This window comes from Ipomoea triloba, chromosome 3 (assembly GCF_003576645.1).
Source record: "Ipomoea triloba cultivar NCNSP0323 chromosome 3, ASM357664v1".
Lineage (NCBI taxonomy): Eukaryota > Viridiplantae > Streptophyta > Magnoliopsida > Solanales > Convolvulaceae > Ipomoea > Ipomoea triloba.
Window position 1 is genome coordinate 17,061,449 of NC_044918.1, and position 23,840 is coordinate 17,085,288.

At 35.0% G+C, this 23,840-nt stretch overlaps 5 protein-coding genes across 7 annotated transcripts; 4 read left to right on the forward strand and 1 right to left on the reverse strand.

Moving 5' to 3' along the window:
* Positions 1-2,671: 2,671 nt before the first annotated feature.
* Positions 2,672-4,479, forward strand: LOC116014164 (1-aminocyclopropane-1-carboxylate synthase 7-like). Its single transcript, XM_031254168.1, has 3 exons — positions 2,672-2,884; positions 2,977-3,257; positions 3,530-4,479. The coding sequence occupies exons 1-3, from the start codon at positions 2,705-2,707 to the stop codon at positions 4,398-4,400; spliced, it is 1,332 nt and encodes a 443-aa protein (XP_031110028.1). The 5' UTR covers positions 2,672-2,704; the 3' UTR covers positions 4,401-4,479.
* A 2,085-nt stretch (positions 4,480-6,564) lies between these two features.
* On the reverse strand, positions 6,565-9,611 carry LOC116011834 (DEAD-box ATP-dependent RNA helicase 36). The gene is made up of 6 exons (XM_031251251.1): positions 8,954-9,611; positions 8,155-8,477; positions 7,608-7,811; positions 7,443-7,524; positions 7,198-7,296; positions 6,565-6,992 (listed from the first exon to the last, which is right to left on the reverse strand). Exons 1-6 carry the CDS (start codon positions 9,575-9,577, stop codon positions 6,837-6,839), a joined length of 1,488 nt encoding a protein of 495 aa, XP_031107111.1. The 5' UTR covers positions 9,578-9,611; the 3' UTR covers positions 6,565-6,836.
* Positions 9,612-10,609: 998 nt separating this feature from the next.
* LOC116011715 lies at positions 10,610-14,015 on the forward strand. The gene is made up of 3 exons (XM_031251118.1): positions 10,610-10,746; positions 11,673-11,876; positions 13,539-14,015. Exons 2-3 carry the CDS (start codon positions 11,695-11,697, stop codon positions 13,723-13,725), a joined length of 369 nt encoding a protein of 122 aa, XP_031106978.1. The 5' UTR covers positions 10,610-10,746; positions 11,673-11,694; the 3' UTR covers positions 13,726-14,015.
* Positions 14,016-15,008: 993 nt separating this feature from the next.
* On the forward strand, positions 15,009-17,045 carry LOC116013899 (probable phospholipase A2 homolog 1). Of its 2 annotated transcripts, XM_031253860.1 has the most exons (5): positions 15,009-15,266; positions 15,420-15,459; positions 15,632-15,751; positions 16,536-16,658; positions 16,944-17,045. In XM_031253860.1, the coding sequence occupies exons 1-5, from the start codon at positions 15,150-15,152 to the stop codon at positions 16,982-16,984; spliced, it is 441 nt and encodes a 146-aa protein (XP_031109720.1). In that variant the 5' UTR covers positions 15,009-15,149; the 3' UTR covers positions 16,985-17,045. The 2 variants fall into 2 exon arrangements, with proteins under 2 accessions (XP_031109720.1, XP_031109719.1); XM_031253859.1 differs by lacking the exon at positions 16,944-17,045 and having other exon boundaries at positions 15,013-15,266; positions 16,536-16,941.
* A 1,825-nt stretch (positions 17,046-18,870) lies between these two features.
* Positions 18,871-23,645, forward strand: LOC116012603. Of its 2 annotated transcripts, none has more exons than XM_031252179.1 (7): positions 18,871-19,191; positions 19,306-19,438; positions 19,696-19,799; positions 19,965-20,136; positions 20,238-20,375; positions 20,481-20,709; positions 20,790-23,645. In XM_031252179.1, exons 2-7 carry the CDS (start codon positions 19,346-19,348, stop codon positions 23,228-23,230), a joined length of 3,177 nt encoding a protein of 1,058 aa, XP_031108039.1. In that variant the 5' UTR covers positions 18,871-19,191; positions 19,306-19,345; the 3' UTR covers positions 23,231-23,645. The 2 variants fall into 2 exon arrangements, with proteins under 2 accessions (XP_031108039.1, XP_031108038.1); XM_031252178.1 differs by having other exon boundaries at positions 18,871-19,164.
* The last annotated feature ends 195 nt before the right edge of the window (positions 23,646-23,840 follow it).

The following is a 23,840-nucleotide window of genomic DNA, read 5'->3' on the forward strand; positions in this document are numbered from 1 at the left end:
GACATGCTAGCTGTCTAGCTTAGTATATGCAGTTTTGACCCATTGACTGCTTAGTATTTAGCGCTCTTTTTATTTTCTAATTTCTATCCTCTCGTAAGAGATTATTATTAATATCTAATATGATGTTGACTGTTATACACAAATACAAAGAAATAAAGTTATACATCCGCTATTAGTTATACATTTTGTCATAGTAATAAGCACTTAATCTCGACAATTGATATCAGAATAGATCGCATGGTCTATTGCACGTATAAGAAAAATAAAATTATACTTTTACTATTAGTTATAATTTTTGACATAATAGCAAGTGTTTTCTCAGTACATAATTTTTTTAAAAAATAAATTTTTCTTAAAAGTTATTACTCCATCCACAGAACGAACTTAAAACTTGGTTTAAAGAAAATGAAATTCTAAACACTCTAACTGAAGTTCGTGATTTAGTTAGTATTTAGTATTTAAGTCTCTAACTATATAAATTAGTTAATTAGATTGCAATGATAGAATGTATATTATATATATCCATCATGCTTCCTAATTAATGTACCTTAAACCCAATTTAGTACGTACCTAATCCAAATGATCATTATTGACATGTGTCTTAATGCAAATTACATTATTTTAATGTACTACGAATCTCATTAAGTGCAAATACTTTTTACAATGATCATATTTAGGCTTATTGGTGAAAAAAAAATAATCAAACATTTATGTCTTCTGATAATCATATTTAATTTTTTTTATTTTAACTTTAAAAATAATTTAATTATATTGATTTAGGTATTAATTGGTGGGTATAATAATATTTGAATATATATGCGTTTTATAAATGTAAAATGTTTTTTTTTTGAAAATTTTAATTTGAACTTTTAAGTTGTATATAGTAGAAATTCGATACATTTGCGTGTGTATAGAGAGAGAGACTAATAATAAAAAAAGACCACCTATACTCGTGAGTCCTATGAGATCATTCGTAAATGTATACAAGTTACTACACAAGTTAGCTGGATTCTTTCTTGGGTTGGAAATTATAATCGTTTCAAAATACAAATATATTATTTTAATTTGTCAAATTTTAAAGATTTTAATATAATTTCTATATATGCACAATAGGACAGAAGTTTAATTGAGTTTTTTCACCAAATTTAGTTTAATTTGAATATAATTGTAAATTACTTGGGTTCAAATTTGTGACCTCCTATTTGAGAGAACCAAGAGAATGAAGAGATGCATATATGTATTCATGTCGAGCAGGTATCAAAATATTTTGACCATGAGAGTACAGTGCTTCTTTACATGCAAAAGTTTCTGGCAACCTCGAACCCAATTCAAATCACAATCTAAAAATCCATTTTTGGCTACCATATATGATTTCCCAAACATCACTCATCTCATACATTTTTATACTTGATCCATGTATATATGTATCTTTTACATTTTATTGATCTTGCTAAATATGAATTGAATGTATTCACCGTTCATTTTGGTGGCAAAACTCCATACACACAGAAATATCTTGAAAGCACAAATTAAAGTTAGTTTCTCAAAGGAATAGAAAGTCTAGATTTCTAAGGTTTTTTCCCAGATATTTGTTAGGTTCAAAACTTTTTTAAAGAAATGGCAAAATAACAGATTGAATCTTTCAGTCTTTTTTTGGAAAAAAAATTCCAAATTCAATATAATGCCAATGTTGTAAATCTCTCCATCTTTGCTACAAATTAAACTCTCCTTTGGTTGTTACATGTCAGGACGATTCTTCAACAGCAACACTAAAAGTGATAAGATGACAAAGTTAATGCACTAATGCAGTATGCACTAGCTACATGTTTTTGGTTGATTTTAAAATCAAACATTAAGAAGTGACAATATTAGAATTGGGTACGAAGCCGCCTTAAATCTCCAGGCCAGCTGTCCCATCCAATAGAGGTGCCTACAATCCAACGAGGGGATTAGTCACTGTATTCGACGGTAGAAACTCTGGGCTACACCCAAAAAATATTAGTATATATGTTACTAAAGTCAAACCAAAAGTGATTTTAATTCTTCATGATTCTCATACCTAAATTACTTGAATGTCACAATTTTGATTCTGACCAATATCTTCTCAATCGAGTCCGTCGCATAAAATTTTCCTAGTGCAATTCACCTCTTATATGTATGCAATGTGCAAATTATTATACAAAAGCGTGTTTACCTACTGTACACCTCGACAGTGCATGATTACAAATTCGCTTCCCACTCTAAAAAAAAAAAAGTGTGGAAGTGTTTAAAAAAACAAAAACAAAAACAATGGGCGGCGGTATAGCTTTAATTTGTTGAGTTAAAAACAACACCCCCATCAACCACTATATCTGCTAAGGGAATCTTATGAAGATTGAGATATAGAAACGCTATGAAAATTGAAAAAGTATATATACCAGTTGTCACCAACCAATTATATTTAATCACTATATATTATATACATGTAGTCTTCCTAAAAGCTGAATTTTGATCTTATTTTAGCTTATTAGTTTCCTCTATATATATAGATCAGAGGCCCTTTCACAAAACCCATCATTCTATCCCACATACACTTCTCTTCTGCTCTTCCTTTCCTTTTATCTCTCATTCTCTCTCTCTCTCTCTCCCAAAGAAAGAGAGAGAATTGAAGAAGGGAAGAAGAGAAGAATTGAAGATATTATTACTTTAGATACATTTATTAGCCATGGGTATTGAGATTGAGCAACAAAAACAACCTTGTGTGGAGCTGTCAAAGGTTGCCGTGTCAGATACCCACGGCGAGAACTCGCCGTATTTTGCAGGGTGGAAAGCATATGACGAAAACCCTTTTGATGAGAAGCATAACCCGTTGGGAGTCATACAAATGGGTTTGGCAGAGAATCAAGTAAGTTCGATCTTCATCATCATCTTACCACACGTAGTAACGATAATATAATGTTGTTGACGTGAGTACTACGTTGTTGTTTGTTTGTTTAGGTTTCGTTTGATTTGTTGGAGGAGTACTTGGAGAAGCACCCTGAAACCAGAACAAGCAGTTCCGGGTTTAAGGAAAACGCGTTGTTTCAAGACTATCATGGGCTTCTCTCTTTCAGAAAAGCAATGGCTTCCTTCATGGAACAGATTAGAGGTGGGAGAGCAAGATTTGATCCTGAAAGAGTTGTCATTACCGCCGGCGCCACAGCTGCTAACGAGCTCTTAACCTTCATTCTAGCTGATCCCGGCGATGCTTTGCTCGTCCCAACCCCTTACTATCCGGGGTAAGCTTTTAGTTTAGACTAAACATATATAATTCTTACTGACGTCAACAGACCCCACATCTCTTGTTCCAAGGGCCTCACACTTAACCAGACAGAAATCTGGTGGAATAAATCATTATTACTGCTCATTATGTGATAAAATTAATATTTTAGTGTCTGTAAGAAATTACCCCACAACAGGATGAAACTTACACACTGCAATGTAACTGTCAGGGAATGACGAGACAATAATTCTGATTTACTTATGGTACTTTTTTTTTATTTATTTACAGATTTGATAGAGATTTGAGGTGGAGAACGGGAGTGAAGATTGTGCCGGTCCATTGTGACAGTTCAACCAATTTTCAGGTGACTAGGACGGCATTAGAGACAGCATACAATGAAGCTGAAACCAAGGGGATAAAGATTAGAGGAATACTAATAACAAACCCGTCAAACCCATTGGGCGCCACCATTCAAAGATCAATCCTGGAAGACATCCTGGATTTCGCGACGAGGAAGAACATCCATTTAGTATCCGACGAAATCTACTCCGGCTCCGCATTCTCATCCTCCGAATTCATCAGCATTGCCGAGATTCTGGAATCCCGAAACCACAAAGATTCCGAGAGATGCCACATCGTCTACAGCCTGTCCAAGGATCTAGGCCTCCCGGGATTCCGCGTGGGGACCATATACTCCTACAACGACAAGGTGGTGACGACAGCCAGACGAATGTCGAGCTTCACCTTAATCTCCTCGCACACGCAGCAGCTCTTGGCGTCCATGCTGTCCGACAGGGACTTCACCCGCAACTACATAAACACCAACCGCCAGAGACTGAGGCGGCGCTACGACATGATAGTGGAGGGGCTAAAAGCCGCCGGAATCGATTGCCTGAAAGGGAACGCGGGCTTGTTTTGCTGGATGAATTTGAGCCCATTCTTGAAAGAACCCACCCGGGAATGCGAACTGGAAATCTGGGAAAAATTCTTGCGTGAAGTGAAGCTCAATATTTCGCCGGGATCTTCTTGCCATTGCTCGGAGCCGGGGTGGTTCAGAGTTTGTTTTGCTAATATGACTGAACAAACACTCCAAGTCGCACTCGCCAGAATTCGCCGTTTCATGGAAAACAGAACCAAAGTTAATAATGGGGGCATTTAATACCTTAATTAAATTCTTGATTTTTTTAGTCACATTTTTTACTCAAACCACATCACTTTGACCAGTGTTTACGGTATGATGTGACTGGATTCTATTGGAACATACATTAGTTTCAATTTGAGTTATATATATTTTAATTTTTACTATTACCAGGAAATCTCTCAAGTTACGTAATATGAGTTACGGAGTATTATTTTTTATAAGGATATAAACTAACGTTGTTCATAATTTATCGGCTCAAACCAAAAAGATCAATAAGTCACCTTCATTGGAGTCAAACTTATAATCTTATATTTACTAATTTGATCAACTTAACTGAGATTGTCCAATATGAGTTATTATTTTTAAATCTAGGGATGGAGGAATCTAATTCCATGGTTCGGAATTTGTGTGTATATAATAATAACATTTTAGATTGGATGTGATCAAGTACAGTTGGTATTAATTTTTGTTATTGTCTTTAAAGCATCCACAATGGAGGTTATTTAGAAGTTTATGTCAGTAAAGAAAAACTATCCATTGAACTTTTGAACTGATGTGGACACCATTTTTAATGCAAATGTTACTTGTTTGCTTTTGCAGGAGTATATATATATGAACAGAAGTGCACAAGTGAGGCGCACTTTGCGTCCCAAACGGGCGCGTCCGGCGAGTTTAATATCAGCTTTGGGGTTTTTTTTTTAAAGAAAAACTTGCCAAAAATTGCTTTTTTTCTCATTCCTCCATATTCTCTTTTCTAATCACGCTTACAAAAACTCTTAAAAAATCACCCAAAAGGATGCTCTTTTCTAATCACGCTTACACTGATAAGGATGCTCTTAGAGAATTTGGCAAACCTATACTTAACTAGGTCATAGGTATGTACCTCTTACATTTTCTTGATACGAATCATATACTCATTAGATCGAATTTGTAATTTTCAAGGTTAGAATTGTAATTTTATAATGGAAGTTGTGCGTGGTGGTCTCAAGACCTATGAAAACTACTCGGTCCTCCTTTTGTTTGAAAGATTGAAAATCAATAATCCTTTGTAGTCCAATCATTGATCTCCTTTTAAAAATGAAAATATATATATATATATATATATATATATATATATATATATATATATATGACAATTCACATCAAGATCATTTTGTTTAGGCTCGTAAAAGCAATTGATTAGTACTATTTGAAAGTTACTCGAGAGAAAATGAGTTTGTCACGTTATTATGTTAGGCATGTCTATCAGAAAACAAACGTGTATTGAATGGTAGCTTTGATAGGCATTATCTTGTCGCGTACGTTTCATGTAGAAGCATTTTCTCCTTTCCTCTTTATACAATACAGACACATTTTAATATTTAAGAGAATTTTACAACATCATATATATAATTCTCTAATGCTTTGTATACATGAGGACTAAAATACATATAAAATTTGCCCCATATGGGTTTCAAACATCTAACTTAAAGGTGAATGGTCAACTAATTAAACTACTAAACCTAAGAGTTATTGGTATAATTTGACAGCATTATTTTATTTATGATCATTACCAGTTATGTTGATATTGGATGGCCCACCAGCTCAATAGTTAATCGTTATATTGTTCAACCGCTGATCATGGTTAACATGGTTCACCATTGACATCAAATTCTAAATATACATTTATTTAAAGATTTGTTTTTAATGTACTAAAAATTTATTTTTAAGTACACTATTTAAATATTTAATACATTAAAAATTAACATTTATCAAGGGTCCATTTTGCAAGATCCACATTATAATTACAAATTATACTATGGATCATGAATAAATATTCATTTTTAATATACTGAAGATTCATTATTTGTGTACAAAAAATTTATTATTTAGTAATATACCAAATAATAAAACATTCAGTATACAAATAATGAATCTTCAAAAATGAACATTCAATATATTAAAAATAAATTTTTAATATATTACAAATGAACCTTATATGTTAGTGGTTTGCTTTATAATGGTATACCATGATCCATAAAATAATAGGCCTATAATTAGCCCTTAATAGGCCCTTTTCCAGCCCATGAACTCTCATCTGCCAAACAAGATCCATATTCTACACTTCAATTTTTATTTTTATTTTTTTTTAATATAGTTAAAGTGGGGACAGTTAATCTGCAATGGCATACAGTGATACAGATTGCTGGTTGAATTTTTTAAGGTAAACAAGGAACATATGATGTTCATAATGTGTCTTCCTCAACTTACAATGTAAATGAATTTTCTTGATGCAGTATGTCACAATGTCATTCTATGAGCTACAATGAAATTATGATGTAGACTAAGAAATAAAAATAAAAATACAACAAAAATTATAATAAATAGAATCAAAAGGAAAAAGATATTTTGCCATTCTGCTTGCCTTTAGGATTTCTGCAGATGTACATTGGAGCTTCATAAGCATTCATTCTTCTAGTGCATACCAGTTCTATCCCTCTTTCGCTTTTTGTTCTTTAACAAACCTTTCTCTTCTAGCATCTTAAGTTTCTGAGCTTTTCGGGATTTTGCTTTCTCCTCAAACCCATCGTCCATCATCTTCATTATTGCTACACGCCTAGCCTTGAAGACCTGAAAAGTAACTAAGTTCAGAAAGTTGCAGCAAAAATCCTAGAGTTTGAATTCTGTCAAGACATGAAGATCAATCAATCTCAAACACTTCGAGATTCAAAGCATGTATAAGAAAAGTATGATTAACTTCACAAGCAATCAGAATATTAGGACAAGGCAGGGACTAGCCAAATATTTGTGTTATGGACACAAAACAGTCATATACCTTTGTGATATTATCATTGGAATCTTTGTCCTTGCATTCAAACTCCTCCAATTGTTTGCCAAGGACAGCTTCTATTTCATGAAGTAGTTCCACATCATACTGCAGTATCACGGGAAAGCGCAAATATGCAACTTGTCAAAACTCAACAGAGGAAATGCAAAGCAAAAGAAGAAAGTTCGTGTTTCGCTAAAAATCTGGGAAAAAAAAAAAAGGATTGTCAAAGAAGAAGTGTATTGACTTCTTGCCTCTGTAACTATACTAGCAGCAAGCCCTCCTCTACCTGCTCTTGCAGTTCTACCAACACGATGAACATAATCGCGTGGAAACCTGTAGCAGAACAATGGAAAGTCAGCATAAGGAGCTGCTACATCATTGTTGGCAAAATTATGAGATCTTATCAAGTTTACAACCTTGGGAGATCATAATTTATCACCAGATCAACTGTTGGAATGTCTAAACCACGGCTGGCAACATCAGTTGCAAGTAAGATAGGGACCTTCCCAGATTTGAATTTATGAAGTGCAGAGAGCCTCAAAGACTGAGACTTGAACGAGTGCAATGCAGCAGCTTCCAGATCAAGTTCTTCCAATAACAAGCTTAAAAAATGGCAAGTCCTGCTCAACCACAAAACAGCATCTGTGACTTTTCCAGCATAAAGAAGTGATCGCCAAGAGAGTTAAAGGTCAGCATACTTTTCCAAAAGGTTAATATTTTCCAGATCAAATACCGTTATCTTCTCATCTTCTTTTCTTAGACTAGAGCATAAAACTCTTTCTTCTACAACACTATATCTTCTTTTCAAGATTAGACCCCATGTTAGTGTTTAGTATTAAATTCCTTTTAGCAATTTCCTAGATAAATGAAAACTTTTCCATGCAGGCATTGTCTGATGATCCTCGCTATAAACAATAGGAAGACAAGTAAAATGATAGTATAAGAGCACCAAATAGATTGTACCTGCATGTGGAAACAAATACTATGGCAGATCGAATGCCCATATCTTCCATTTTGGACAAAACACAATAAAGAGAAACCTCCTTAATGTTCAATGGAGTTAATAAATACTGCTGTTTCAGAGATTCTACAGTCTTGAAACCCTCATATGCCTCATAGAAATACGCCTTATTCACAGAAAGCTCAAGCAACGTCTGCAATTCACTAGTCATTGTTGCGGAAAATAGCAGTGTTTGGCGGTTCTTTGGCAAACATTGGAAAATTACTTTCAGTTCCTCTTCAAAACCAACATCTAGAACTCTATCAGCTTCATCCAGAACTAGGAACTGCACCGAATCAAAAGAACAATATGAGTGTATGTCTTATATGTTTACAGTTGCATATCTTATATGAGCTATGTTTCATTTAACTAACAATTAATAAAAGAACAGTTTCACTATGGCCCTATTTGATAACATAATTAGCTCATCAGAAAATTGACTTATTTGATCACTATTAGCTGTTTAACTTTAACAGTTAATATGAGTGTTTGATTAATTAGCTTTGTCTAACAGCTTAACTTAGACCTCCAAAATGCTAAAATTCAAAAAATTGTTCAAAGCAACATTTTAGATCACCTTTTCAAAAAAGTACCAAACACTTTTCTATAATCCGCTAATGCTATCAAATAGTCAAACCTATTAATCCAATCAAATAAAAGCTATAAGCTATTTATCAAAAACACACTATGTTTCATTTTCATCACAATTACAATTAATAATCACAATTACAATATAGCTTCGCTTTGGTGGACATTAATTACCTTGGTTTTCGAGAAAATGGAAGGAATATCAGGATTCTGTTGGAGAAGAGTTTTGATTCTTCCGGGAGTAGCTATTACAACGTGGGGTCTTCGCATCAGAGTTTTGGCCTGATTGATGGAATCCATCCCTCCAACCACCTCTACGCACCGCAAGTTCAAGCAGGAACCTAGGGCGCGAAACTGCTCGGCGAGTTGGTACGCGAGCTCCCGGGTGGGGGTGACGACGAGAGCGAACACTCCGTAGGGATCCTGGGCGAGGAGGTGCAGGAGAGGAAGGGCAAACGCCGCCGTTTTGCCGCTACCGGTCTGGGCGATGCCCAGGACGTCTTGGCCGGCGAGGATTCTGGGAATGCAGTGGCGTTGGACGGGAGTGGGTTTCTTCATGCCGAGCTCTTTGCAGGTCTGGAGGGCCCATTCCGCGAGGCCTAAGTCGGAAAAGGAGATGTGATTGGAGGCGGTGGGATTGGAATCGGCCTCCTTGTCGAGCTTCTTAGGGTTTTGGTCTGCGGCGGCGGTGCTGGGAGGGTCGGCGGCGGAATTGGTGGTTTTGGGTTTATGTGAGCGTTTTTTGTTGCGCGAAAATAAAGGGAAATTTTCGCCGATTGCGATATCTTGCTCGTCCATTCTTTTTCTCTTTGATAGATCTCTCGGACGCGAGCTCTTCAGTTGGTGTCATAGTGTGCAATTTATATAAGCAGCCGGTTTTTATTGATTTAATTCATTCGGTCTAGCAATATTTGAAAGAGTAGTTATAAATAAATATTACGGAGTACATTGTAAGTGAATCAGAAATATTCAAAAAAAATTATTTTATAAGTATGTCACTATTTGTCATGTTAGTTTAATCAAAATCTAATTTTATTCGATGACTAGTGTAACGTTATCACATTTAATTCTATTTTCTATTTTTCAAAAAAAAAAAGTAAAACTAAATTTGACAATATCATAAAAGTAGGTAATTAAAATTAAAATTTGTTGTTTTTTCCATGAATGGAGTTAGCTCTCGATAGGTTTAAGTTGGGGTGAGTAAAAGGCTTACTTTTGTTAATTTTAAATTCATCATCGCACATGAATTTTGTCTATAAAAATATAATGGACCTTAAAGCAACCAATTTCAAATAAAAATATGAATTTTACAAGTTAAGTTTACTAAAATCTTTTTTTTTTTTAAGTACTACAATCTATTTATAATTTTATAGTTACAATTCCGCCCTTTAACATAAGAATATTCAAAATTCAAATACTCCGTAAGTTAAAACCAACAAAACTAAACGTAAAGACATTTGCAAGATTATTGTGGGTGACAAGTCGGGAGTTTTGAGTGTGGGACGTGTGACTTTAGAGTAATTTACTGTGGTGACTTAAGAAACCAAATGTTATAAAATACGTAATATGATTTTATATTACTAGTGAGATGTATAATTTATATTGTGTTTTTTATTCGAATCATTTTATCGAATTAATTAATTTTCATAATTTTTTATGAATATATTTTCTTATAAAATTTTAATGTGTTTTATTTTTTCGTCAATATCTAACAATATTTATGACTAAGCTTCTAAGTATTTTATTTTTATTTTTCAATTTTTTTTCATCTTTCGTCCCCACTAGCAAAATTCTAATATATACGGATTTGTATAAAAACAAGGAGAGGTTTAACAGTAGAAATACTTTATTTGGGCGTGTGATACTCCGATTGCTCTCCTTTCTCCCTTCAAAGTCTCTTTCTAGAATAGACGCAGCGCAGCGGCGGGAGTAGCAAATCCTCGCCGTCTTCTCTGACCAAAACCCCGGTGAGTCGGAAGCTCCATATTTGCATCCCTATACTCCGATTCCCTTTCGATGATTCCTTTTATTTATTTATTTTGTGCATTTTATTTATCCGCTGTATTCAGGTTGTTTTTCCCAGATCTCGTGTTTTTTTTATTGTTTACAAATTTAGACATTCCTGCGTCGAAGTTGAACTGTGAATCTGTGCAATGCTCTTATGTCGATAAGTGGATCGTGGTTTTGAATTGCCAGTCGATATAGTCTATACCTGTTGACTGAATCAATTGATGATGTTCCTTGTGATCCGTGAATTGGGTGTTAAGTGGAATGGCTGAATTTATCGATGATAGCATGGTTTCTATTTGGATTTGTCTATTGTAGTTATTGATAGCCGAAAGGAGCTTAAAGCCTCTTTCAGTTTTTCTAATGTGACTGTATCACTGGGTTAATTCAGATGCTAGAAAAATGAAACCTTTTATCTAACAGGAATACAGGATAGTTCATAATCTTCATATCCATGCCTCTCCCAATTTATATGAAAGTTGAAGAATGTGAGCTCTTTAGTTAAGTGGCAATCAATTGGCCTCACCGCCTCATTTGATCCCGGGAATGAAGTAGCCATTCCTCACTTGTGTGTTCTTTCCCTTGTGAAATGACTTTCTTTTAAAAATTTGCAAGAAGGACGATATACTTCAATGCTTATCAAATGGATACTCCCTTTCATATTCTCATTGTTTCGTTTGAAAGCATCTATTTAGTTTTTTGAAGCTATGAAGTAAAAAAAGAATCATTTTTTATATTAATTGATTATTGATATCTAAATTGCCATGATTGTATATAATATCCCTTGTTGGTACTTGGTACTAGTTTACAACTGTCATAGTAAATGGCCAAAATCCGGATAGTATTTTGTTCACAATTGATGTTTGTAACTTATTTTCAATTTTAGGATATTTTAAAAAGAAGAACTGATGGCGTCCAAGTTTCAACAACTGCAATCAAAGGCATGCCAAGCCAAGCAGTTTATCACCAAGCATAGTTGTGCTCTCTACAAACAGACACTGGAGCAGAACAAGCAGTATATTGTGGAGCCACCCACGGTGGAAAAGTGCAATGAATTATCTAAACAGCTCTTCTACACTCGTCTTGCCAGGTGATTCTTTGCATATTTATTTCTAGTCTGGATGCTGAGTGCCTGAGTTTAACTTAGTTGATGGAGAATTGCTGAATGGGAGATTTCCAATCCTTGCTTGCGCTTCTTGTTTTAACCTGCAAGTTGAAATTAGTATGAGTGGATTGATTTTGACTTCTGGTGAGCTATACTTTTTCCATTTCTAAGGGCATCTTTGATTTCTGAAGTATTTAAAATGCAAGCTTTTTTCTTTGAAGTTCTTTTGTATTTGACTATTTGGAAAGAAAAGAGGTTCATTCAGTATTTGGACTTTGGAGTGCGGGTGAAATTTCAGTGTGGATAAATCAGTGAATCTCTCTCCCCCACCCCCACCTCCACCCCCCAATTCTACTAGGTGTATGGATTTTTAGTAGAAGAAGCTGTCATTTAATTGTGTGGCTGACTAAATTAACCTGTATACTTGCCCTATAAGTAGTTTTCTGCTGACTGAAGACATTAAATTATTCTTCTGAGAATTGTTCAACAGGACTCTTGTTCTGTGCTGGCATGATCTTCAGGGATTAGGGTTTAACCAATGGAGTTGACATTGTGTTAATTAGCTCTGCTATAGCCACAGCCCACAAGAGTAGTCTATGCAACTAAATTGTACATAGCTGTTGTATGCAATATGACAAAACCAGCGTCTCAGAGCATCCTCATCAATGGGGTTATTTCACGGTAATTGAAGAGTTTTTGTAAGTGTGGTTAGGAAAGAGAAAGTGGGAGGAGAGGAAAAATAAAATAAAATTAATAAGATTTAAAAAAAAAAATAATAAAGCTGAACAGTCAGGCGCGCCTGACGTGCCTGAGTGGGCGCTGCTGTGCGCGATACGCGCACAGCATCCGTCCATCCCACCATTAATGCCCAACCCCCCTGTCAGCATGAACCCCAATTTAGCAGATGCTTCTCAACCTTCTCTCTCCCCCTCTCTCTCTCTTCCAAGTGGACATTACATCTGACAATAACTCCCAAATATGCACTGATGGCCTTGCTCTCAGACTATAGAGACAATTCCATCTCATCATTCTATTCCACCGGTTAAAATTTGTTATGCTATAGATTATATTTTATTTGCTTTAAAGTACCACCATTCTAACCATTCCCTTGAAGGCGCGGAGCAGCTCATTTTTACTGACATTGTTGGTGTTGCCCCAACATAGATTTGTTTAGTCTTTTTTGCTTTGTCATTATCCTTTCCTAATATCCCCCCAAAAAAAATAGTATCACCATTTAAACTAATTTATGTAATGATTCTATTTTAATAGGTGAATATTGTGCATTAACTCCCATTTTTGATTGAGCAGCTTACTTTCCCGTAACTGCATATATTTGACTACATTCCGGTACCTGGTGGAAAATTGTAACAATGTAGTTGTTTTTTTTGGAGTTTATTAAAGGACTATGACCATATTCTGTGTCCCCAGTGTTCCAAAATTGTTGTTTTCCCCAATTCCCCCAGAGAGCCACAAATACATTATGCTGAGTTTCAGTATTCTTAAGTTTCATGTAATGGCCTTTGTTCAGTTATTTGAAATGGCTGAAGCAACAAAGCTCAATGGCATACTTTTAAGCTGGAAAATTTTGTATAGGTTACTGCATCACTTGCTAACGATAAATGTTTTCTTAAATCTATTATTTTTCAGTATCCCCACACGTAACCAGGCCTTTTGGAAGGAACTTGATTATGTCAAGCAGGCATGGAAGAATAGGCACGAATTGAAGGTCGAGGATGCTGGCATCGCTGCTTTATTTGGCCTTGAATGCTTTGCATGGTATTGTGCTGGAGAGATAGTAGGAAGGGGATTTACGTTCACCGGTTACTATCCCTGAAAAAAAAAACCAGTTGGGTAGAAACTGTTCAGGCCTGAACTGGTAACCGCAATCTTTCTGTCTTGGTTAGGATAATCTGAGCGACTGGCACTCAATACTGCAAGGTTTTGTCTTCCAAAACATTTTTGAAGCTGAGAAATCAGTGACTAAATTTGTTTGCTGTAATAATTTGTGCCAATTTTTCTACTCTCAGAGGCACCTAGGTTGATGAACTATATGTTTTGATGTTGAAACTATCATAAGTAACAAAAGAAATGTTATTATGCGACTGCCACATGAATTTGAACTTCCGATCTTGTGTTTAAATAATTCAGTCTACTTTTCAAAAATAAAAAATAAAAAATTTAGTCTTCTCGATTTGAACCAGCACTTGGTAACATTGAAAATTTTGATTCGTTTTGAGAAGTGAAGTTAATATTTGGATGCCTCAAAAATGATTTGGAAATTAAATATTTATACATAATATGCAAATTAAATATTTATACAAATTAAATATTTATACAAAAAATTAACATTGAAATATAGATAAACAAATAATAAAAGATTTTCAAAAAAAATAATAATAATAAAATGGTATTCTGAATAAACATTATTATATTACATTATGTGTAGCTTTTTTGTATTTTAAATAAAAATGAATGCCTCTAGGCCTAAGTTTTAGCAAATAATTTGGCAATATTTAATATGAGGATGAGGATCTTCAGTATATTTTAATTTTTTTGTTTGTGATAGTGAGTAATGAATAGTTATCATATTCTTTATTTCTTTTACGGGTGCAAATAGCCTAAGTATATATCTAATTATTATAATTATTTTATTATGATATTTTGATGTTTTTTTTGGTTGCAATACTCAATTTTTACAAAGTAGTATATATTCTATTTGGGTTTGATCGTAACCATTCATTTGCAATAGTAACAAGTGTCATGACACTATATAATAGTTAACATATTTTTTATGTTTAATAGACATGTTGGTCTCTACATAATTTGTAATTAAATTATTATCAAATTTTATTAAAAATGCTATTTACTATTTATTATCTAAATAATAAAATTCAAAATACATATTTTATTAGAATTTTATTTTTGGCAAACATTTTATTAGAATATTAGTGGCCTGTTTTGCATGCGTGGTTGCATTTACCACGAAAAAAATGAGAAAAATGCTGAGAAGTATAATGCCATTTTTACCCTCAGGCAGTAACCGGTAGTTCATCGGGTCAATCCGACTCATCAAAATCAGAACGAGATCCACCAATCAGAAAGCGTTTGCTACGCAAATACAGCGACGTTTCTGCACAAAGCTTACATAGTTACCTCCAGAAATCCAAATACAAATCCGCCGGCGAAGTCTAACTGTCTAAGCAAACGAGTGAGAGAGAGAGAGAGAGAACGAAGGAGAAGCAAAAGAAAGAAAAAAGGATGCAGTGGCACGCCGGACTTCTCATCGGAAAAGGTGTCTCCGGTTCATTCCTCGTTACAATCATCGTCTTCTTCATCTTTCTAATTTCCACCGCCGAATCCAGTAACAAGTCTCAGGTAATTCTCACCAACCAAATCATAATGCTATGCAAAAATTCACCCTGCATCAGCGTAGTACATTCACCACGGTAGGAGGTACAACTTTCATGAAGCAGATGTTGTTTTACTATAAAAATCTCTAAGAATTCCGATGCTTGATGTGAATGACAGGTTGGATGCAGTAGAACGTGTATTGCGGAAAACTGTAACTGTATTTCTCCGTTCCCTCCAATCTCTTGATTATATTGACATGGACTATATATATATATATATATATATATATATATATATATATATATATATATATATATATATATATAACATTTTCTATGAATGATCAATATTTCTAATTTTATTTACATTTCTAATGAAAATTGTAATAGCGATTGGAATTAAATATGGGAAGTATTGTGGAGTAGGCTGGACTGGATGTCCAGGGGAGAAACCTTGCGATGATCTTGATGCCTGTTGCGAAATTCACGATGAATGTGTAGAGAAAGCTGGTAATGTTGGCTTTCCAGTCTATTGATAATTTATTTATCACATTAGATTTTATTTTATTTAAAAAAAAAAAAAGTTTGTTACAGCTTAGCATTGTTAGGGCTCTATTCTATAATTCCTAGTTTGAAAGTGGCTTGTCTATTCTAGTTTCTCTACACCTCATTTGTACTCTGAAACACAATGCTACTGTTAAGTACATTCAATTTACCTCCTTTTTTTGGGCACATGCCTTCAATTTAACTTTAGATTCAACCTACACAACACTTTTATGTCTCTGGTGATGCTGTTTATTTCAGTTGAATCACTTGAAATTTGAGTGAGTTATTGTAAGCTTTGTCTGCAGGATTTTATATTGTTTGTTGTACTTAGCTTGTCATTGCAAACCTGCAACAGTTATTTCCCTGTTTTAGGCAAGTGTTCATTTTGGTTCAATGTTTCAACTGAAAATCACGATTTGTTTCTTTTACATTTTTGGGACTTTTGAGTTTTGACAATGTGTTTTGCAATTTTGTGGAGAAATCTCTTTTCCTGTTTGAAAATGCTTTTATTACAGTACTTGGAATTTGTAGCATGCTGCATGTTTGATAAACAGCAGGGAAAACCATTTGGTTCCATGATGTGTTCTTGCAGTTTCGAATTATACACTTCAATTGTTAAATCATACTCTATAACTATGAATATGCCTTCTCCCAAACTAATGATAGTGCAATTTACTGAGTGGAAAATGCTTTCCAACACTGTTTGGTATGTTTACTATTTCTTTACGTAGATGCTCTTAACTTTCAGGTTTGACAAATGTCCAATGCCATGAGAAGTTCAAGAAGTGCATACAGAAAGTACAGAAGTCAGGAAAGGCAGGATTTTCTAGAGACTGTCCTTATGATACAGCCGTGCCAACAATGGTACAAGGTATGGACATGGCCATTTTGTTTAGTCAGTTGAACAACGTAAAGACTGAACTTTGATTAGCTTTCTTGGGTAGATATACCAGTTATTCTTTTGTTTCAAGATCATGTTTGATGACTTGAATATAAATTCTTATGGAGATTTTGTACAATTTAGGGTTTTTTAAAAACTTTCATTGTCAATCTCCTTCTCTAGAAACATTATTTGTTTTTTTTTGGGTCTAAATTTCTCTTCTTATTTTGGGACAATAGTTTGATTTGAGTGTAGAAGATTATCTTTTATTTCATGGCGACTCAACAAATTCAATCTCTGCTTGCTATGAAGTTTGATGTAACTCCTGGTTCGATTTGTGATTTATTTTCATGTTTAGCCTGTTAGCTACACATAAATCACATATGTAAAGATTGGTAAATACTGAGAAGGAATTTATCACTGGAATAATGAAATTAATACTTGTTTGATTTAAAAAAAAAAATCCAACAAAATCATGGGATCATCGTATTATAAATGCTGGTATCATCGCACTTTAAAAACTTAACACATTGTTTTAACTTTAGAGTAGGACCATGATCCCAACCCTATAATTTAAGTATTGAATCAATTATTTTTCTATAACAATTAATAAGGATTAAAATTGTTATTTTCTCATTCCTCTTTATCTAGAATTATTTATTTATAATATTTTTTTATTCCTAAAATTAAAATATAGGAGATTGTACCTATATTCTAAAATCTAAAAAGATTAGAATTTAAAAAGAATACAATTTCATGATTCACAATAATATACTCCATAATATGTTTTTGTGTGGTTAGCTTAAGAAGTAAACAAATGAATATATAATATAATCACGATTGGAGTACTTGATTTTTATCACATAACTTATTTTGTATTTATTTCTACAACCCACAGAACCCAGATGATAATAAAAATCATATCAGGGTGCCAATTACCAAACCACCCTTAATGGTCAGGCATAAATGCATAATCATGACTGGTACTTGATTTCGTATTCCATAAGGATTTAGGATTAGTACGCAGAGCGCGTTATCAGCAATAATTTATGGAACCTTCGGACGTGCTACGTGTGTTTCTACTTTTCGGCTCTAGTGGCTGAAACGACTTTACCTGGCTGTTCACGTTAACGTCGTTTTATGTTCGACAGTTTGTAAAGGACACCACTGCTAAGCCATAATTTCCCTTTCTTTGATGCCGAAATACAACTACCTCAATTATTTACATCAACCATCATAATTGTAGATATCATTAAATAAACATAAATTTATATGAAAATTACTATATAATTTGATGGTATCTCAATTACTGTTTTAAATGAGTAACACTTGTGTGTAGGGGTGTGCAATTCACCGAAATTTTTCGGTTAACCGACCGAACCGAAAAATTTCGATTAACCATTAACCGAACCGAAAAATTCGGTTCGGTTAATGGTTAAAGGAATCTTGAAATTTCGGTTAACGGTTAATTCGGTTTGGAATGTTGGTTAACCGAATTAACCGAACGGTTAACCGAATTTTTATATGTATAGATAAATAATTAAATATAAATACTAAATACTAATTAGATTGAAGATTTGAAGTTATGGATGTTTGAATATTTGAAGTTATGGATGATTTGTATTTTATTTTAATTGGATTTATTATTTTAGGTGTTATTTTTAGAATTTTATATTTTAGGTTAAAAAATTTCGGTTAACTGACCGATTAATCGAAAAAATTTTCGGTTCGATTAATTCGGTAACACATACTTCGGTTCGGTTCGATTAACGGTTAAATGTTTTAAAATTTCGATTAATTCGATTCGGTTAAAACGGTTCGGTTAACCGAACGGTTAACCGAATGCACACCCCTACTTGTGTGAGACTGATTTTACACAAATTTTTACCAAATAGGTGGTCATACACATTATGCTAATCATTATTAGTTATTCATTAATTACGGAATAATAAGAGTGGAATATGGGATTCCAAACTTGTTCGCGTGAATTTCGTCTTCTCCCTATTTTCACTTCAATTTCCGGCTTTCTGCCTTTTGTCGTTGCGTCTTTCTTTGATCTTTCCGCCCATGACTCAGTCAAGTCAATACACAGAAACTTGTAAAATTTTACACGCAGTTAATATTTTTTTATTATTTAATTTTATAATTCTTTCATTGGCTGTCCCACCGCTTTAAAAAATGTATTCTTCGAAGCGCAGATAACTAAAAGTCCACTCATCCTTCTTTCAATTTAACACTTCAACGAATCTCCTTCTCTCTTTCCTTGTAAATTCGCCTTTAATTCTTTCCTTTTATCATTTCTTTCCAAAGCTTTTTTGTTGATCAATTAGATCATCATATATACGGTTCATCAAATTCACGATTTCAGTTCTTAATTCCGTTGATTTTTTTCTTTCTTTCTTTGAATCACTTACGGTCTCGAAGCCATGAAGAAATCGAGTAATTTTTTGCGGAGTTCCAAAGAGAAGCTCACGAAAAGCTTCAATTCTGCTAAATGGTGATTTTGTTGTTGTTAATTTGTAAAGTTCAGTTTCTAGTTTGATGATTGATGTGTGTTTACGTAATTTTTTTTTGAGTTTGTGGTTAAATTTGAAGTGATTTTTTGTTGAATCGTGTGGTTGCTGATATATACACGCAGTAAGACGTCGCTAAAGTTGGCATCATCGAGACTGAAGTTAATGAGGAATAAGAAGGAAGTGCAAGTGAAGCAGATGAAGAGGGAGCTGGCGCAGTTGCTTGAATCAGGGCAGAACCAAACGGCTCGAATCCGCGTAATTATCATATTTTCATTTTATTGATTCACCGGTTTTCTCTGTGTGAATAGTTGGCTTCTGATTTCATTTAATCAAGCTTATATGGACCTTGTGCAGTCGTTTTATTGATGCCGATGTGTTTGTGATTCTTTTATTTTCTGATTTTGTTTGATATTTCGTAAAACAAAGGGATTCATTGAGTAGTGATGTAAAGGTCTGGTCAACATAATTTGTATTAAGGTTTAGATTCATTTATTTTGTCCTTGAATTTGCAGGTGGAACATGTTGTTAGGGAAGAGAAGATGATGGCAGCATATGATCTTCTAGAGATATACTGCGAGTTAATTGTGGCACGCCTGCCTATTATTGAATCACAAAAGTATGTAAACATATGCCATCTTGTAGTGTGGGAAAATGCATTATTTCAATCTTGCCAGAAACTGATCAAAAGTTAAACCATATGGTAGTGTAGGGAAAGTTAATCTGTAGTGACATAGTGATTTCTTGAAGGTTTCATAAATCATAATGTTGTTTTGATCTACAGAAACTGTCCCATTGACCTTAAGGAAGCCATTACAAGTGTAGTATTTGCATCACCAAGATGTGGAGACATACCAGAACTTATAGATGTCCGGAAGCACTTTAAAGTAAAATATGGGAATGAATTCATCACTGGAGCCGTTGAACTGCGTCCAGATTGTGGTGTTAGTCGCCTTGTAAGTTCATATGTCTCACCTGTGATATAATGTGAACTGATTAGTTTTGCATAGTAAAGTTAGCAACCAAGCTTCACTGATTTTGTCATGTTTTCTTTCAGTTAGTTGAGAAGTTATCTGCTAAAGCACCTGATGGACAAACCAAGCTTAAAATATTGACTGCAATTGCTGAGGAGCAAGGTGTCAAATGGGATCCTAATTCATTCGGAGAATCAGATTTACCACCCAGTGACTTGCTGGTACTGTTCATTAGCTCTCGAGTATTTCATCAAACTATCTTGAGGTAGGACTCTGGTCAATTCCTTTTCTGTGTCATTACTGAGTTTCTCCAAATGCTTGACCAGAATGGACCGAATACTTTCGAGAAGGCCAGTAAGGTGCTTGAAGATCCTCCTCGCTTTGAATCTTCAGAAGTCAGAACTCCACCTACCTATAGTCAGGCGTATAATGAATCATCCAATGTCTCAGAACAGAAAAAAGGATCCCCAATGACAACCCCTAGTTTTGCTTCACAAGGTGGCACTAGTGGCACAGTGCTTTCTTACTCTTCTCAAGTTGATCGGAGACATTCAGGTATTTTTAATCTAGCCATTAGTGAGTTTATTGCGCATACAGGATCTAGGTTTTTACCTCAGTGTTGGTTCCTGTATCAGGGTTTAGGTCTGAAATGAATGAAGTTGGGCAATCATTTCCCGAGAATGGCAATTTCTCTATGGGTAGGCAGAGTTGGAATATGGAATTCAAGGATGCTACATCTGCAGCACAGGCAGCTGCTGAATCTGCAGAACGTGCAAGTATGGCTGCAAGAGCGGCTGCAGAACTTTCAAGGATGACTGGGCAGTATCAAACCGAATCTAAGAGGTCTCATGTAAGCATTGAAAGAGATGAACAGCAGGCATATTCTGGTGCTTCAATAAGGAATGCTGAACGGCGCCATCATGATTTCCCAGATAAATCCTTTACTCGTAGAGATTCTAGGTTACAAGATGAGGTTGGCAGTTCTGAACATGATAATATGATGAAAGCTAGTAGGAAATTTTACCATGATGATGGTGATAATGGAAGGAGTTCAGGTTCACAGGCTTCTCCAAGATCTGAAAGTTCAATTGATAATGACTTGCTACATAGTCCTCGAGAACCAGATAGTTCTAGAGAGACAAACTTATCAAAAGAAGAGCATAGTCAAGCAAAAGAGGTTTCCTATAAGCACACTGGTGAATTTGAACCTCAAAGCATGAGTGACTATGAGGAAGATGAAAACTATTTTGGAGAAGAGAGGACAACAGTAGAAGTTAACAATGTTCCTCGTGCTTCTCATTCAAGCACTTCAAGGTATGGTGATATCAATCACAACCAAAAGCCTGTATATGAAGCTGGCAATGACCTTTTTGCCAATGCCGAGGAAGAGCATGTTTACCAGGGAAATATGAAGACAAGTTCTTATGATGTGGTATCTGCAGTTTTTGATAAATCTAGCTCAGATGATGAAGATGCTGTTAGTTTCCATACAGAACCCATATATGATGACCAGCAGTCCAAATTTTATTTTCCATCACCTGAAAGAAAATCGCCTACTCATCCCTCTGTAACAGGTGATAATTGGAGCCCTAGAATGAACACCAGCAAGTTGCCAGAAAACTCTACTTTGACATCACAAATTTTTGTAGAAAGATACTCGCCTCCCGAGTCCCCTAAAAGTTTGTTGGAGGAGGCATCTGGGGAAAAACCACAGGCAGAGAATTTTGTCCATGCAACCTTTGATGATTCAGATGGCATGAGCTCTGAAACTGAAGATATAGACCAGTCTGAGCTTATCAGGAAGCGCTCCCAGAGTCATGGATCAAGATCTAGTGAAACTGGTGGAACTGAGAGTAAAAAATTGTCTCATTCATCTAATGAGAAAGACTCGGTAGATGCTTATAGGAAAGGTGACTATGCAAATGATGAATCATTATTGTTCAGTTCAATAGACGGAACAAACCAATTAAAGTCCTCCCATTCAAGGCTCTCAGTGGCAGATGGAGCCAAGGACAATGCCCACTTGTCACACTCAACTGCTGCATTGATAGATGATGAAGAGAAGTCAACTGAATCTAATTCTGATTATGCGAATGAATTGAACTTTGGAAAGTTAAGAGGCGGTCTTAGACATAAGGGCTATATTACTCCTCCATATACAAGAGCTCATCAAACCTCTTCATTCAACAAATCTGAAGAGGTTTCTGCCACGAGCTCACAGTCTACTGCTTCTCAAAGTGTTTTGAGCTCTGTCCATTCTGGAAGTATGAAGAAAGGGAGCAAATCCAGCTCAAGAATGACGACCTCCCATCATGATTTTGATACTGACAGTTCTGACGAAGAACTTCCTCAGCAGATCTCAAGTCACAGGAGGAAACCGGATGTTATGAAGCTGGACAAAGAGGTTGAAACAAAACCAAGGTGGTCAAGAGGTTCTGTTACTTATTTTGATTCCACTGATTCAGAAGTGGAATCTCCCAAACAACCCAACATAAATAGAAAACACATGGTTAGCCAATTTTCTCGAAGGACAAAAGTTTCTCCTCCCAGTTCCGAAACAAACTTCTCTTCTCAGGTTCAGATCAAGTCAGAAACATCTGGTTCTTCAAGTCTAGAAAGAAAATCTTCCCAGAATTTTCCCGAGGCCAGGGCACAAGATGTCAAGAAAAGTATAAAGAATTTATCCAATGAAGCACAAGACACCAAGAAACCCACAAGGAAATCTTACACTGCTGAAGCGGAAGAACAACAAAAAGATACTAGGAAATCTTATGATGTTGGAAAACAAGGAATCCAGTCACAGCATGAACAGCATAGCTTGGGAAGACCAGTCTCTAAGTCCAAGACATATTTGGATGAAGAAAAAAGGAAGACACCAACAACAGAACAAGCATCCCAGTTTGACAGGAAAACACAATCATCAAGTAACACACAAACTCCCAAGGCATCTGGATCAAGTGGTAGTACTTTAGCTAGAGAGGAAAGTACAAAGAAACCTAGTCATGTTCATCCAAAGCTTCCAGACTATGAAAATATTGCCGCTCAATTGCAGTCCCTCCGGATGAACCGTAAGTGAGTAATCTTGTTTGATAGTATACAGACATGGAGGTTGCTTAATTTATTTGTTTTTTGCAGAGAAAAATAATTTTTGGTTTGAAAGAAACAGAAACAGGCTACTCTTTGCACATATTCTTCTTCCTCTTGTATTATTTGATTGATTAAAGATGATGGTTCTTTTGTTGTATAATTCATTCAAGGGAAATTTTAAGGTGCCAATAAGCACAGTGTCTATTTGCACCAAGTACAAACATAAAAGCTTTGTAGGTTACACCAGTACAACTAGACATGCATTTTTGTGTTGTACCTGGTGCAAATCAGCATGGTGCTGATCGACACGTAGACTTTCCTTTGGGTCTTCCTTTTGAAATAAATGGAAAGTAACAATGGTATGTATTTTATTTAATGAAACTTGTGGTAGTGAACTTTTGGCTTCTATGTCCCAATAACTTGACAAAAAGTTGATTTAGTTGTAGTACAACTCACAGAGGTTTTATGCATTGTAGATTAATATTGTCTGTTAATAATCTTTATAAACTCGGGCGGGATTCTAAGCTTGAGTTCTATTAACATAAGGTTAACTTGATGACATGGGTAAATTATACCTGGTCCAAAAAATAACCTTCACA